This window comes from Schistocerca serialis, chromosome 8 (genome assembly GCF_023864345.2).
Source record: "Schistocerca serialis cubense isolate TAMUIC-IGC-003099 chromosome 8, iqSchSeri2.2, whole genome shotgun sequence".
Classification (NCBI taxonomy): domain Eukaryota; kingdom Metazoa; phylum Arthropoda; class Insecta; order Orthoptera; family Acrididae; genus Schistocerca; species Schistocerca serialis.
In genome coordinates this window covers 83,573,197-83,590,438 of record NC_064645.1, presented here as the reverse complement: position 1 = coordinate 83,590,438, position 17,242 = coordinate 83,573,197, and the positions used below count along the sequence as shown (strand labels likewise).

Below are 17,242 nucleotides of genomic sequence, written 5' to 3'. Positions count from 1 at the left end.
GTTTCATGGGCTCTGGTGTAGTGATAACAGTAATTATATATTGTTTATGCAAGTATTGTAAATGCTGCAAAAACTTCTTTAATTATTTTTTTTCGAAACGATGAGCAACGACTGTTGTGGAAAAATTTGTGTTAAAAATGCTGTCGTAAATCAGTGAACAGAGAGAGTTGTAGTCAGCTATTGTCCTACTAGAAGGACATCTGGAGACAGTGAAGAAATCATTTTTGATAGATTTCTAGAGTCTGCTAGACATATCCGAAGTAATGTTAGAGGTGGTGTTTATCAAAACGAGAAAGCGGAAATAGACGAACGCTGAAGAATAGTAACATTGGAAGAAAGTGTGAAAACTAGTGTAAAATGTTTTCATTTTCATGGATTAACATTGTAATTACGTTATGAATTGTACAGAAATATATGAATACTGAGGAAAGCAGGAGTAAGCTGCAGGGAAACATGGACAGTATACAATATGTACAAGAGCCAATAGGGAACAATAAGACATGAAGACCAAAAACAAAGAGCTCAGACTAGAAAGTGTGTAAGATAGGGATGCAGTCTTTCGCCTCTACTGTTCGATCAATACATCAAAAAAGCGATGATAGAAACAAAACAAAGGTTCGGGTTTGGGATCAAAATTTATGGTGAAATAATGCCAGGGATAAGATTTGGTGATGACATCGCTAGCCACTGTCAAGATGAAGGATTGGAGGTGTCGGATATTTAAAAATTCAACGCCTAAAACGCAACAGCGCAGCAGCCAGAAGGAATAAGTTTTCTATAAAGTACTCAGACAACAAAGGAGACCTCAGGAAGGACGTTGGCAAGAAATGTTGTGTGGACTTACGAGATATCACACGAGTTCACATGGAGAAGCCGCGAGGCACGGCAGTGCGCTGGCAGCGACCATACACGGTCACACACAAGGCCCCGGAGGGCGGTTTCCAGAAGCGCCAACGTGGAACGGGTAAATGAAATGTAATGATCGTATGGCATTGCTGACCGGGAGGTCCCATTGGGTGTCGGCCGCCAAGTTCAAATGGCTCTAAGCACTATGGGACCTAACATCTGACGTCATCAGTCCCCTAGAACTTAGAACTACTTAAACCCAACTAACCTAAGGACATCACACACATCCATGCCCGAGGCAGGAGTCGAACCTGCGACCGTAGCAGTCACACGGTTCCGGACTAAAGCGCCTAGAAGCACTCGGTCACAGCGGCCGGCGACCGCGAAGTACAAGTCTTATTTCAGTCGACGCCACATTGGACCACTTACGGCCGGTGATGAGGATGAAAGGATGATGAGGGCAACACAACACCCAGTCCCCGAGCGGAGAAAATCTCCAACCCGGCCGGGACTCGAACACGGGCTCAGTGCGTGGGACGAGGCAAGCACGTTACCACCCAGCTAAGCAGGCGGACCGCGGAAGGGGTGATGTGGCCAACCACACAGTATGAAGGCGGAGGCTGCGTCGTCCGAAGAGAGTTGAGTTGAGACAGATGTCAGGAGCATCATATGTGCAGGTCAGACCGGGGACCTGAACTTGTAACGTTCGCTCTGGCTCTGCTCAGGTTCACACACACCTCCCTCCAGGGCATTTTTGACAATCAAGAATAGTTCAATAAAACATTCTCGGGTTTCAAGACGCGTCAAGTGGTTTACTGTCCACGAGCTTTCGGCAGAGATCTCCTCTGCCATTGTCAAGTGGATGACTGTCGTGCGGTTGTCATTGCCATGTTTATATATCCGCGCCGTCGCTCGCGACTTCGTTCGTGACGTCACTGGTGCTCGGTCCTGCTCCATATACGGTAATGTTTTGGCCGCGTGACCGCCGGGCCCGCTTCAACTCCTTCAACACCGAATCCCATGGATTGCAGCTGAGTACAGCGTCGGTTAAGTGAGTTGATGCGGGCCCGGCGGTCGCGCGGCCGAAACATTTCCATACAAGGTGCGGGACCGAGCACCAGTGACGTCACGAGTGACGGCGCGGCTATATAAGAACGGCAATGACAACCACACGACAGTCATCCACTTGACAATGGCAGAGGAGATCTGTGGCGAAAGCTCGTGGACAGTAAACCACTTGACGCAGCTTGAAATCCGAGAATGTTTTATTAACGGATATCGCCGCAGAAGCACGCATTCGTACAAGAATAGTGTACTTTCATTCAGGCCACTTATTCAGTTTTGCTCAAGTGAGCATTAAAGACTGTAGTTATTCCAGTCTTGCCTATGCTAGATCCCTATGCCATTAAGTGTGTAGTCCACTCGGTGAACTTGAATGGAAAGAAGTTTAATTTGTACAGAATATGGGCTGAGAGTAAACCGAAGAAAGACGAAAGTAACGAGAAGTAGAGCACAAATGAGAATAGGGAGAAATTAAACATCAAAACAGATGATCACGAAGTAGACGAAGGTAAGGAATTCTGCTGCCTTGGGAGCAAAATAACCCACAACAGACAAAGCAAGAAGAACATAAAAAAGCAAACTAACACAGGTAAAGAGGGCATTTCTGGCAATAGAAGTCTACTAACAGCAAACGTAGGTCTTAATTTCAGGAAGAAGTTTCTGGGAATGTGCGTTTGGAGTGCAGGACTGAATGGTAGCGAATCATGAAGCGTGGGAAAGCTGAAACAGGAGAATCGAATCGTTTGAGATGTGGTACTATAGAAGAATGTTGATAATTAATTGGGCAGATAAGGTGAGAAATGAGGAGGTTGTCTGCAGAATCGGTGAGAAAAGGAGCATATGAAAAGGACTGACAAGAAAAAAGGAAGGACGATAGGATATGTGTTGAGACATCAGGGAATACCTTCTGTGGTACTAGAGGGAGCGCCGGCCGTTGTGGCCGAGCGGTTCTAGGCGCTTCAGTCCCGAACCGCGTTGCTGCTATGGTCGCAATTTCGAATCCTGCCGCGCGCATGGATGTGTGTACTGCCATTAGGTTAGTTCGGCTTAAGTAGTTCTAAGTCCAGGGGACTGATGACATCAGATGTTAAGTCCCATAGTACTCAAAGCCATTTGAACTAGAGGGAGCTGCAAAGGGTAAAAACTGTAGAGGGAGACAAAGATTGTAATACATCCAACAAATAGTTGAGGAAGTTGGGCGCAAGTGTTGCTTTGAGGTGAAAACGTTGGCACTGGAGAGGAATTCGTGGCGGCCTTCATCAAATCAGTCAGGAGACTAACGGGGAAAAAAAACAAAGCATTTGCATACATTTCTTTCATCAATACGTGAGAATATAACGTGAACACTATCTTATTTTATGAACATAAACATCGAGGATAAAAATCTCATGCGCTCCTGTTGATCTACAAGTTTTAATTACCGACATTTCAGTGTACAGATCTGTGTTCAAGTACCCGATACATAGATTATTTCGTTTACACAGTTCTCTTATTCAGTCCTGGATGCCACCTCTAAACTACAAGGCGCGAGTTCTGTGGACTGATCGGAGGCTTGAACCCACACAATACGCCTTTGCATACTTTTTTTTCAACATGGAGGAGGAGGAGGAGGAGGATATTAGTGTTTAACGTCCCGTCGACAACGAGGTCATTAGAGACGGAGCGCAAGCTCGGGTGAGGGAAGGATGGGGAAGGAAATCGGCCGTGCCCTTTCAAAGGAACCATCCCGGCATTTCCCTGAAGCGATTTAGGGAAATCACGGAAAACCTAAATCAGGATGGCCGGAGACGGGATTGAACCGTCGTCCTCCCGAATGCGAGTCCAGTGTGCTAACCACTGCGCCACCTCGCTCGGTTTTCAACATGGAATGAGTACGTTAATACTATGATGGTTTACCTGGCTCCGAAGTTCATCTGTGGTGGTTGGCTTTGGGGCACAGTCACACATTGTTTCACCATATCCCACACATTTTCGATTGACAATTAGTAAAAATTGGAAATTTGTGGTACCTTCCTGTGGGACCAAACTGCTGAGATCATCGGTCCCTAGGCTTACACACTATTTAATCTAACTTAAACTAACTTACGCTAAAAACAACACACACACAACCACGCCCAAGAGAGGACTTGAACGTTCAATGGGGGATGCTGCGCGAACCGTGGCAAGGTGCCCTAGACAACGCGGCTACACCATGCAGCGACGATTAGTCTGGTGATCTGGCGGGCTATTGCAAAAGGCTGAAATCCTGTGACACCAAGAAGGCACGTGTTCGTGTAGCAACATGTGGTCATGCATTGTCTCGCTGAAAAATGGCGTCTGGGCTGTTATGCAGAAAGGATATGGCTATAGATCACAGGATGTCATTCACGTAGGTCGCACTGGTCACAGTGCCGTGGACACGCACCAGCTGTGATTTGTGGTTGTACCCAATATCCCCCACGTCATAAGGCCTTAAGTTGGAGCTTTATGTCCCGTGCAAATGCAGTCACTGTGATGCCGCTCCCCCTGTCTGTAGCGAACCAAAATGCGGCCATCATTTTCTAACAAACAGAACTTGGATTCGTCAGAAAACACTATCTTATGCCGTTCCTGTTCCTACTAGCATGGTTCCATACACCATTGCCGTCTAAAATGTTTCTGTACATTTGCCTGAGGGGTGTGCGACTCGTGTTCGTGCCGTTTATTACTTGACATCTTGTCTTTGCGTTACTGCTGTCCCGTTTCTTATTCGATTTACTGGCGTCACTAAGTTGCTGGCCTGCCTGCCCGTGAGTGGCAGCAGAAGCGCTATCGATAAGAGCACTGACGTACTATCTTTGGAGCGACAGCTAGTATTTGCGGGTCGTGGTGTGCAGTGATTTCAGTTGGGATGCAGCTCCAGTGAGGCGTGTACAGCCAGTACTCGCCCGACCGCTGGCGACACACACATGCACTCTCCGACGGAAGGAGACTTGAGTGGCGACTACCCTTGGTCCGTTGTTCGGTTGGTCGTCTCATCGGGCGACGTGTATTTGGTCTGCCAACCGCTTCTGGGCCCCTTCAATTGATCATCTTGTAGGACTTGGGTCGCTTCCTTCCTTGTTCAGAGATGTCAGATGGCCAATGGGCAAGTGTTACCTCTGCATGGTTGGGTCCGAGCCAGTGTCTCCGGTTCAGCGTGCGTCCAAAGGGAGTCAGAACGCAGCAGCAGTGAGGTCTGGACAGCCATGACTCGCCCGACCATTGCCGGCACACATCACTTGAGTGGGACGACCTTGGTTGGTCGTTCAGTGGGTCGTCTCATCGGATGACGTGTATCTGGTCGCCGACCGTTTCTGGGTTCTCTGTGTGTGTCGACTTGTGATTCCTCCCAGTTGTTCCACAGTGACTGGTTCTAATACTGTTCGAGTGGTTTGTGAAAGTGTTTCACGGAACCGTGTGTAGCTTGTGTGGTTTTGACTGAGCAGCTACTTTAATGCTTTCTGCGAGCTGGATTGTGTCGGTCGGTTGGGACGGAGCAGCAAGCAGGTCCCCATGGCGTGAGGCGAGGCTGGCTCCGCTGGTGGTGTGCACACGCTGTTGGATAGTGAGGCACTAGCTGCAAGAGCGACAAGTTCGTTGCCCACCGAACCTGGACGCGGAAGTTGACTGATTAGTTAATCTGTTATCAAACCTCAACTATTGTGACATCTCTTTGTTCATTTGTGGGTTGTTGCCCCCTTGGCCGTTTTGGGCTAGCAGCATTATATGATGTGTTGGAGTCGGCGAAATCTTGCAGCCATGTTCCTATGTTGTGATTAATCATTAAATTGACTGTTACTTATCAGTGAAGTGCACCTGCGGTATTTTCTGCCTTGTGGCCGTTAATGCTCCAGTTACCTGCCCTGGTCGTTAGTGTAGTTTGTAGGCAGTGTGCCTTTTCATCATGATGTTGTTGTTGCCCAGCATGGCGAGTAGTTCGACAGCCTTTTAAATTGTTTGGTTCATTTTTGCTTAGAGTGGTTATTGTTCCCTAGGCGGTTTTTAGACGCCATAGTACTGTTCGTATCCTCGGCCGATATTCTCCATCATTGTGCCGTCCGTCGGACGGAAGTTAATTGGTTAAATTGTTGGTCGGTCCTCGAGCCGTCCCTACTTTGGGTTGCCATCCGATTACCTAACGTCAACTCTTGGCTGCCTGCCTCACCTCACCTTACGTTTGAGCTACCTTCCCAGGCCGACCCTTGGAACACTTCTGACACCACTTGTTCTGTTTGTTTTAAAGTGTGATTTTCATTTTAGCTGAAGTATTGTGCGAGGCCTTTGGCCTTGTATTCAGTTTTTTTTTTTTTTTAATTTTACGTAAAGGCCTTCAGCCATGTTAGAATAAAATTTTGAGCATTGATTGTTTTTAAAAAAATTCTATTCTTAGAAATTGTTCTATCTGAAATTGTTTGTAATCCAGGACCTAAGCCGTTAGTTGTTCCATGTGTTATGTGTGGCCTTCAGCCGAGGATTTGCGTGAACCCCTTAATAAGGCCTTCAGCTGTGTGTATTCTTTAAAGGAAAGTAAATTTTTTAATAATTCAAAATTATTTATCTGACTTGTTGTCCAGGCCTTCAGCCGTTGTTTCAAATTTGTTTGTGGCCTTCAGCCGTGCAATAAGTTAATGTTTCCTTAATCAGGCTCTGGCTGTTTTGTTGTAAGTTTAAAAGGAAATTTTCTTGCTTAGAAAGAATATGTTATTAATGTGCCTTAATTATAGTTGTCCTTCAGACGTGTAGTGTAGGCTTTCCGCTGTTAATTGTTTTCATTGCATGCTTTTTTAAAATTTACCGTCTATTTTTAATTGCTTTTGATTTCTAAGCCGGGCCTTCAGCCGTTCTTGTGTTTGCTGTGTGGTTTTCGGTCTTCAGTCCATAAAACATCTTAAGTTTTCTTTAACTAGGCCTTCAGCCGTATTGTTTAACTGTGATCTTCTAAGCCAATGTGTAAATAAGTGGTTCTTAGAAAAACAAGCTTGTGTGTTTGATTGTGCAACTCACAGTGACTGTATACGGCCCCATCCACAACCTTAACCTTATCCTGTGCGCTCCCTGGTTACCTACCAACTAGGTCTCATCGTCAAAGGTAGGCGGAGATGTAGACGATGGGCACGTAACCCTTGCCATAATACGGTAAACGGCCATGGACTGTCACCCCAGATAGTGTACGTTGTGTTCCACTGTTCCAATGTTGCGCCATAGCCAAGGAGGATGCAGATCTGCCCTGCAATGCCGTTTGGACGAGGTGTCGATCTTCTCAGGGAGTGGTCTGTGTGGCGCGACCTGATCCATCTCATTGTGTTCTACAGCCTTCTGTGGACCATTCTGCGCACATCCATTGCACTGCCGGAACATTTCGTCCCACACGAGTAGAAATTCCCCGGATAGATGCATCCCATTTTCTCATGCCAAAATTGCACCCTCTTTCAAACTGACTGATTTGACGGTACAGTCTGTGAGGCATCCTGCACGTCTGCTGAAGACACAGTGATCCATTATCTCCGATTTAGAGCGACAACGAGAGCCGTAGGCACATTTTACCGGCACGTGGTGTTGCTCCGCGATATCGACACTGACTTTGAACCCAGGGGCCAACATGTTTCAAATGCTAATCATTTCTGCAGAAGATACTATTGTACATCTCGTGTCCTATCTCTACTCGTTCAAGGTTTCTGGTTCTCTTTCTGAACACGAATGCAGTTGTTTTCATAGCACAAGAAATAATTCTACCGACAGCGAAGAGCAAATTGAAGATGCAGATGCGGTAAACACTGAAACGTCCTCACTGTAATTACAATTCACCATCCTCAGTACTCACAAGGCGTAACAAAAATATTCAACAAACTTCGAGTGCTTGTAGAGTGTCTCCTGAAGGATAGAAACCCTTGTTCGGAAACGTCATCCAACGACGTTACAGAGCGTCGAATTTGAAGAGCCAGTGCAGTGAGACACCTTGGACTAATTGAAGCTCGATGCTGCTTTTAAAACTGGTAGCCATACTGACACCTTTCAGCCTGACCTAGCTCTCGATCCACGCTATGTATCAGTATGTCAGCAGATCTAATATTTGGTATTCACATTCCTCGGCGTCGCCAACTCCTTAACCAACCTGTCACGTTCCAGACTACCTTAGACCTCGGACTACGCCCCAGATTAATCTGTAACCGCAACCTACGTACCAAAAATTATTACAGAAGCAATAATATACTGTAAGTGTTCTGTTCCCTTTCTCTTTGTGACCGTATAACGTCACACACCAATTTGCTATTAAGTTACAATATGAAGACAACATCTGGTATCAGTAGGTTCAGCTGACGATTCTCCTCTGTAATTTCGACACCCCGTGCCATTGCTGGATACCATTTCCAGACATGGGTTCCTATCGTCCACCTGTGACTCAGGACACGCCCTCAAAGTTCGTCGTTATACTTTCATTACACACTTATATCTCCATGTCATATTTCACTCTATTCCGAATCATTCTTCGGGATTCAGCGACTCTTTTGTTTCAGTGAACGTAAATGATGTAAAATCATTTTAAACTTGTTAACATACGCCGAAACTTACCAGTAGTTAATAGTTACCAAGAACTCAGAGTCACGTGGTAGTGCAAATGAGAGCGGTGCTTTAAAGAAAACTCCATCAAGTTCCGAAATCTTGCACGACTGATCGGGTGAAAATCTGCTGTGCAACACCTCACGGCAAGAGTCTTCAAAGCCCAAAAATGCCAAATTTTTCTGGTCAAGAACATTCTTCAAACCATCTTCAACAGTTTGCACCATGCTGTCAGGATTGTTGTCAATTTTTGTTTGCCATAATTTCCGTGCAGTGCTGTTTGAAGGTGACATCTGTAAGACACAAAGCACAGGTACTATTCATGAAAGTAATAAAGTACATGAATTCCAGGACGTATGTCAATCAAAGCAGTTTCAGAATATCTGTCTGATGAAAAAAACTTCTAAGAAAGACTGATGACGGCCGTAAGGACGTACGTATTACAACTGTGATGTAACCTAGTGAAACTAACAGACACAGGTTCGCAATACACAACAAGATTTTGTTTCATCTGTAAGCGATGTAGAAAATATATTTTATTCTGTATGTTTGTGATCATCACACAAGAAATTAATATGTTACGTAGATGAAAAATTTCTCGCACAAGACCTTTTTCACCAGCTTAAGACTATTATGAGCAAGTCATTTAAGTCATGTAGTAAAGAGGCGATTAAACTTTTTTCACAATCAGCTTCATTTCTCAACATAGTTTGCTCTCATGGTAATATAGTTAGTCTGAAATGTTTCAGTTTCTTCGTTCCGTCGGAAATCTCCGTTTTGTGAGACTCTGTAAATCATTTGCTCATATCAAATGTTACTTTCTCATTTGGAGCAGGCTTATTACTAATGATCCAGATTTTCCATTTGGGGAAAAAGACAGTTCGGGACAAATTTGGAGAAAAATGTGCATGAGAATCAAATACAATACCCGATTCACACTCCACGTTGCGGGACAGCGGATTTTTCTGGCAAAAGCCCTCTGTTTGGTGTGTTAATCTACAGTGTGTCTTATTAAACTCGTGAGACAATAATGGACATAGCGTGCTCAATTTGTTTTTCTGCCCTTTCCCAACATTGGATCCTATTACCTCCGAGGAATTTCTCCTCTGACAAAATGCTCTTTGCGTTCTTTTGTGCTCTACGTTTAACCAGAAAAACCCCAGATCTAGATGAAGGGATAGTGTATTTTTAACCATGTTCTACATGAGATCTAGAGCAGCCGTTGCACCACCTCATTTGTTCCCACTGCTTTGACTGCTATTTCAGTGCTGGTGCGTAATGATGGATCAAGGCTTCATAGAGAATGACAGACTGGAATATAATGTCATGCGGATTCCTATTAAATACTGCCAAACATTGAGTTGAAACCCTCTTCTGGGCGCTTGTTTGGTCGACCGTCAGAAATTGCCACACCTGCTGCATGTATAGGTTACTTATTTCCTGTTTTTCAAGGAGAATGCTGTATACTCATTCAGTTCAGATGTCGACAGTGGTTGGATATCTTGCGCACTGTCACGGACAGTCTTGCAACGAAAAACCGTGCATTATTAAAACCATCTTCTCCTTGTGACGTCAATTAGGCAACCAAATTTTAAACGAAAAACTTTAAAAACAAAAGGAAACTAGTAATTCCTTTTTTTTTTTTTTGTTCATTTTCCATCTTCTGCAGCAGCAGCTACAAATAGCTGTTAAAAGATAATTTACTGACTTACTTGGTTTAAACTTTTTTTACAAACGTGAAAGTTGCTGTTATAATGTCTACAATAAAAATATTCTGTCTTCTACGGATTCTGAATCATAAGCGCGCCGAAAAGTTGTTCTGTACCACGTGACTGATTACTTACGGTATCACAGTCTTTGACTAGTCGAGCAATGGCATGTCTGGTAGGATACAATTAAAGGCTAGCTAATCACAAACCTCCATGGATTGCTTGGTCTGTTATCATCAGTAATGGAACAAAGACAGTTCTAATACAGACTGCATTGTTGCCTGATATCCCTGAGGGTACAACATTGACGAAGTAACCAGCATGAGATAACAGGTGTTGTGCTATCCAGGCAATGTACTTCTGCACACAAACATCGAGTTTACTGGACGTTTGCGACAAGTATGGAAGGATATAGTGTGGTTCACTGTTTACAGGCAAGGCAGATCTAGTGCACTGTGTGTCAGGTTCACTTGTGCTAACAGCTGATAATAATGGAGTGGGATAGATTTACATCAAAATTTGTTACAGACATTCTGAAAGGTGTCAAGAAACTTTCTGTGCACTGAGAGCTTGGTTCTTTTTGTGTCGGATGTTTCTTGTGGATTTCAGTAACTTCACAGATCCCCATAAATACACCTTTCTCCATTTCATGCAAAATAGATTATTATTAAGTTTGTGATGAGGTACTTTTCTTTGTAAGTAGCCGGCCGGTGTGGCCGTGCGGTTCTAGGCGCTTCAGTCTGGAACCGCGTGACCGCTACGGTCGCAGGTTCGAATCCTGGCTGGGGCATGGATGTGTGTGATGTCCTTAGGTTAGTTAGGTTTAAGTAGTTTTGAGTTCTAGGGGACTTATGACCTCAGATGTTGAGTCCCATTGTGCTCAGAGCCATTTGAACCATTTTCTTTGTAAGTGTTCTGGAACATTATTCATAGCTATGCTATGTGTAGCTGTTATTTCCTAGTTTTAAGAAACCATATTTATTGATTGTTTTTGTATTCGTAATTCAGCACTTGATCGTGACCTGGGAACTGAAAACAGTCACGCTAATACGTAGTTTGTTTGCAACTGGAACATCGATTTAATACAATTGTGATGAATGATCTGTGTCCAAGAACCATATGGGCGACATAAAGTTATAATCTGTGGAAGGGTTGAATTTACTTCCGTTACAAAAAGAAACCACAAACGAGAAACAGAATAAAACTGCAGCAGTTCGTATGAAAAACCGGTCATTCAGCTGCTGATCTGGTCTATTCTTAACTTGTAATCATCAACAGATACCCTGTTAATAGGCCACTGTCGATACATTCCCCGCTAAGGAGGAAATGAAGATGGTGAAGCCTGCGTTACACAATATCAAGAGTGCTACTAATCTCACGAGCTGTTTGTTGGTGTAAACTGTTGATGAGTACAGAAAGTTTTTATAATTCTGTTAAGTAGCTCTAAGCCAGTCATTAAGACTGCTGATGGTTCAAAAAGGTATCAGTGTGGAAAATGATCTACAAGATTTCTCAAAAATACAAATTGTGAAATGAATTATATTTTGTGACCCAAATTAATATTTTTATTTTATTGCAGTGGTGCAGCTGAGGTGACATGTTACAGAAGGTACATGAATAATAGAACAATAAAAAGATCAGTCATTAGTTTGTGGGGGAAATGACAATGATATTATTGTTGTATCAATAGCAATTCGGAGGTTACTGCCAAAGATCTTTGGAAACACCTTATCGTGAGCTGTGGTTCCCTAACTTGCCTACCTTGAAAGCCGAAAAATAAAGATTAAGTTGTCCCCAACTGCAAGGTTGGCATGAACATTATAGCACCAGGCATGGTCCTCTGAACCATGGTATAAAACTGCAGTTTCATATTAACAAATCATTTATTATTGTGAGTAGAGAAAGAAGTCATAAGGGCCAGAAAAATAATAGAAGCGCCTGCACTCCACTGACAACGGCCGGCCGTGGTGGTCTAGCGGTTCTAGGCGCGCAGTCCGGAACCGCGCGACTGTTACGGTCGCAGGTTCGAATCCTGCCTCGGGCATGGATGTGTGTGATGTCCTTAGGTTAGTTAGGTTTAAGTAGTTCTAAGTTCTAGGGGACTGATGACCACAGATGTTAAGTCCCGTAGTGCTCAGAACCATTTGAACCACTGACAACGTTTCCCCTCATAATGCATCAAAAGACAGAACTCCACAATCAGGTCCAGAGAACCGAACCACCTGATGCAGACTGGCTGCCATGTCATCCTCCGCCATATAGTGTCACTCAGATGCAGTATGGAGGGGCTAGGGGTCATCGCATCGCTCTCCCAGCCGTTTTTGGATTTTCCAGGAATTGGAGCTGCTACTTCTTATTCAAGTAGATCCCCAATTGGCATTAAGAGAGTGATTGGACGTCATTACAGTCCTCCCACCAACGAAACATCCCTGCCACTACCAAAAGTGCTTCACATTGCAGTGAGACGCGCTGGCCACTCAGTTTTAGAGGGGACGATCATAAGGAGTAACATCAGCTTTCATGCTAAAGATTCAGGACAGCGAATACTTCTCAAGCAAATGAGGATATGTAATAGAAACTACACAACTGGCCATTAAAATTGCTACACCAAGAAGAAATGCAGATCATAAACGGGTATTCATTGGACAAATATATTATACTAAAACTGACATGTGATTACATTTTCACGCGATTTGGGTGCATAGATCCGGAGAAATCAGTTCCCAGAACAACCACCTCTGGCCGTAATAACGGCCTTGATATGCCTGGTCATTGAGTCAAACAGAGCTTGGATGGCGCGTACAGGTACAGCTACCCATGCACCTTCATACCTCAATTCATCAAGAGTAGTGACTGGTGTATTGTGACGAGCCAGTTGCTCGGCCACCATTGACCAGACGTTTTCGTTTCGTGAGAGATCTGGTGAATGCCCTGACCAAGGCAGCAGTCGAACATATTCTGTATCCAGAAAGGCCCGTACGGGACCTACAATACTCGGTCGTGCATAATCCTGCTGAAATGTAGGGTTTCGCAGGGATCGAATGAAGGGTAGAGCCACGGGTCATAACACATCTAAAATGTAACGTCCACCGTTCAAAGTGCCGTCAATGCGAACAAGAGGTGACCGAGACGTGTAACCAATGGCACCCCCGAGACGTGTAACCAATGGCACCCCATACCATCACGCCGGGTGATACGCCAGTATGGCGATGACGAATACATGCTTCCAATGGGCGTTCACCGTGATGTCGCCAAACACGGAAGCGACCATCGTGATGCTGTAAACAGAACCTGGATTCATCTGAAAAGTGACGTTTTGCCATTCGTGCACCCAGGTTCGTCGTTGAGTACACCATTGCAGGCGCTCCTGTCTGTGATGCAGCGTCAAGGGTAACCGCAGCCATGTTCTCCGAGCTGATAGTCCATGCTGCTGCAAACGTCGTCGAACTGTTCGTCTTGTAAACGCCCCCATCTGTTGACTCAGGGATCGAGACGTGGCTGCACGATCCGTTACAGCCATGGGGATAAGATGCCTGTCATCTCGTCTGATAGTGATACGAGGCCGTTGGGATCCAGCAAGGCGTTCCGTATTACCCTCCTTAACCCACCGATTCCATATACTGCTAACAGTCATTGGATCTCGACCAACGCGGGCAGCAATGTCGCGATATGATAAACCACAATCGCGATAGGCTACAATCCGCCCTTTACCACAGTCGGAAACGTGATGGTACGCATTTCTCCTCCTTACACGAGGCATCACAACAACGTTTCACCAGGCAACGCCGGTCAACTGCTGTTTGTGTATGAGAAATCGGTTGGAAACTTTCCTCATGTCAGCACGTTGTAGGTGTCGCCACCGGCGCCAACCTTGTGTGAATGCTCTGAAAAGCTAATCATTTGCATATCACGGCATCTTCTTCCTGTCGGCTAAATTTGGCGCCTGTAGCATTTCATCTTCGTGGTGTAGCAATTTTAATGGCCAGTAGTGTACATTTGGGAAGTTGAGATATGGCAGTCCAACATCAAGAACATGTTCTCCGTCAGTTGTCTCTCAGACTCTCAGTTTTCATTCTGTTACTAGATGAAAGTGGATAGCATCTTTTCATTTGATCATACCACACAAATGCGTCTCATGCTCAGGATTCACAACCACTCCAGTTGCCTTTTAGCAAACTCTGTAAACGTTAAGGCAACATTAAACTAGCGCTTACTGAATAAATAATAAATAATTAAAGCTCGATTAATGAAGTCAGCAGTGTACCTGCATTGATTCCAACGCAAAGCTGTTACTGATGACATTGACGCTCCAGTCACTGGCGAGGATGTCCTCCATTCCATGGTAAGGCAGAGTAGACTGCCTGAGAGTGGATGTGGCAGTTAGCCTGGCGCCGTATCCGATCCTCAGGATGAGGAAAAGGGCACAGATCCAAAAGTACAGCACTCGAATTGCACATCTGCGAGAATCGCCTGACGCTGTAACAGATGAAAGTCGACACATCATATCTTCGTAAATGGGGTAGAACAGAGAATAAAGCAATAAGTATTGGTTAAAATCAGTCTTAGTTGCAATTTCACTTTTTTTATTTTTAATGACGCATTTCGCGTTATTTAGGCATCTTCAGGTTATCTTTTCTAGATGGACGCGAGAGGCACCAAGATCTGCATAACGCGTTCCCGTTCACATGAGCGAGTAACGGTAAGCCCCTATCTTACTGTTACTCGCTCCTGTGAACGGGAACGCGTTATGCAGATCTTGGTGCCTCTCGCGTCTGTCTAGAAAAGATAACCTGAAGATGCCTAAATAAGGCGAAACGCGTCGTTGAAAAAAAAAAAAAAAAATTGCAGCCAAGACTGTTTTTATCCAACACTGTTAAGCACTGTTTTGCTGTTATGCCACATATAGATTGGAAGAATAAGCAATAAGTAAACCCTATGGTTAAGGAAACTAAATTTTTATTGGTAGTACGGCAAGCTGAAAAAGAGAGAGAGGGAGAGGGTGATATATACCTGCGTATGATAAAACCGTTCCCTCAAAAGTGTGTCTCCTTCATACCTCCTCTGTGTTACCGCAGATGACGTGTCATTCATCTCATTTATATTAAGATTGCAGTAGATGCGAAAGTGCCTATTTGCTCCCACCGTCCTCAGTGGAATGCCTAAGTTCCATGTAATATTCACCAAGCTGCAGTCTTCTATGGTTATCTCCTGCGCAGAGAACAGCGCGTAGGTCGTGAATCCTTTATCTTGAGGCTGTAAGAAACTCTTAGCGAGGAACTGATATTGTGTGAATAATTAAATTTTCAACTATTTTGTTTGTACGGGATGCCACTCGCTTTTTCTTAGCGGAACCCGAGAAACTCCACAGTTACATTTTAGAGTCAAAAATATTTTCCATCCTTCAACAATATAATGAACTCTGTATTTCCATAATTACTATCACACTGTTTTGAACTACATGTCCGAATAACCATACATTGCTGATAAAGTCTTAACCTGATGCCGATGGCCGCAGAAAACATGTCTGTCTTCCAAGACTGTCTGTGCAGCCCTGACATTTACAAACATAGATTGCTAATAAAGTCTTAACTAAACCCGACGGTGGCAGACAACATGTCTGTCCTCCGAAACTGCCGCACCAGCTCTGATGTCACAGCCGAAACTCTTCGTCCACCATCCAAGTTAGGCGCGATCCGAAGATCTCCGAAGTGCTTCGTCTGCCTTTTTGTTTATCAGTTGTTTATTATTCAGCTGGTTATGAATACTTGTGAAATAAGGCAATGATAGCACGCTATTGAGAGAGGCTTTGATATAAAATTCAAGTAAATACGCTGTTTAGCTTTTCTAATATTAGTAACAGAAGACTATCATTTTGGCGCGTAACTTCCGAATACATCAGCCAATCGTGGAGAAGGACCACAATTAAGCGGCCTTTGTCACATACCCGAACTGAACAAGCCACCTGTCATCGGTACCTCACACCACATTACGTCGTCTTGCCATTGCTGCCTTCCCAACTGCTCTAAGAAGAGCTCCCTGTAGCTGAATATGATGGCTGTAAAGCCAGAAATATTCCAGTAAGGTATAAAAGTTTCTTATTAAGTGCACTTTGAGAAGCTGTTCACGTGGTAATGGTCTCATGTTGTCTTGCTTGAAAAGCTACTTTAAATTAAATAAATTCTCTGAATGACCATATCAAGGTTAAACTGGGGCAAATGTCGATTTCTGCATTGGTGCATTTCATTACCGGGCAATACGCTGCTGATCAGTTGAATCAGAAATTTGTGGAGAGTTCAGTGCAGATTTCTTAAAACATTCTGAAAAGAAAAATTAATTGCGATCATTATTTGCTTGTTTCAACCTCATTTCAGTAGCCAGTCTTCCAACTCACATGCATCAAAAGAGCACGTTCTTGACTGATAACATCTGTATAGACGATGCTCATGCTGAAACAGTTAATATGTACCAAACTGGTAGTGGGCTACCTGATCATGATGCAGAAGTAATGGAAATAAACAACATAGCACCTCACAGCGCTGAAGCATGTCTGTACACAGCAGCGATGTTTACTAATGAGGACAGGATACAACGTTCTAAGAATAAGTTGGTAGAGCTGGTATGGAAATTTTAAGGATATGAGTACGGATATTTCTACTGGTAACTGAGGACAGTGTACATTACATTAGTATTTACGTTACTTTCAGACTAATAATTATTGCTGTTACAAATTACAAGTTGTACGTTTTTAGGTTGGGTAACACTTCCAAGAACATATGGCAAGATGATGTCTAGTTTCCTCTGAGCAACAGGTCAGATGTTGAAGTGTGGACGCAAAATGGTTAGTCTATACTGACAAGCATAGTCCACATAGTGGTGCAGTTATGATCGTGAACAAGACACCAGGTCGTAAAGTTTGTTACTTGTTTGTGGGAAGTCTGTTTGACACAGAGGAAAAAAGAACCAACATGCTGATATGTGTACCTATAAACCACCTATTACCCCATTATAAAGACCATAATAACATAAGATCTGACGGTACTTGAATTCTGCAGAAATACTGTATTATT

General features: G+C 44.0%; 1 protein-coding gene across 1 annotated transcript in view; it reads right to left on the bottom strand.

Annotated features, from left to right (window-relative positions):
- Window positions 1-17,242, bottom strand: part of LOC126416835 (glutamate receptor 1-like) — a 170,188-nt gene that overhangs the window by 68,983 nt on the left and 83,963 nt on the right. Inside the window, exons 5-7 of the mRNA XM_050084718.1 lie at window positions 16,423-16,492; window positions 14,440-14,632; window positions 8,479-8,759 (exon numbers count right to left, since the gene is read on the bottom strand). Coding sequence (XP_049940675.1) covers window positions 8,479-8,759; window positions 14,440-14,632; window positions 16,423-16,492 — 544 coding nt within the window. The remainder of the gene's footprint in view (window positions 1-8,478; window positions 8,760-14,439; window positions 14,633-16,422; window positions 16,493-17,242) is intronic.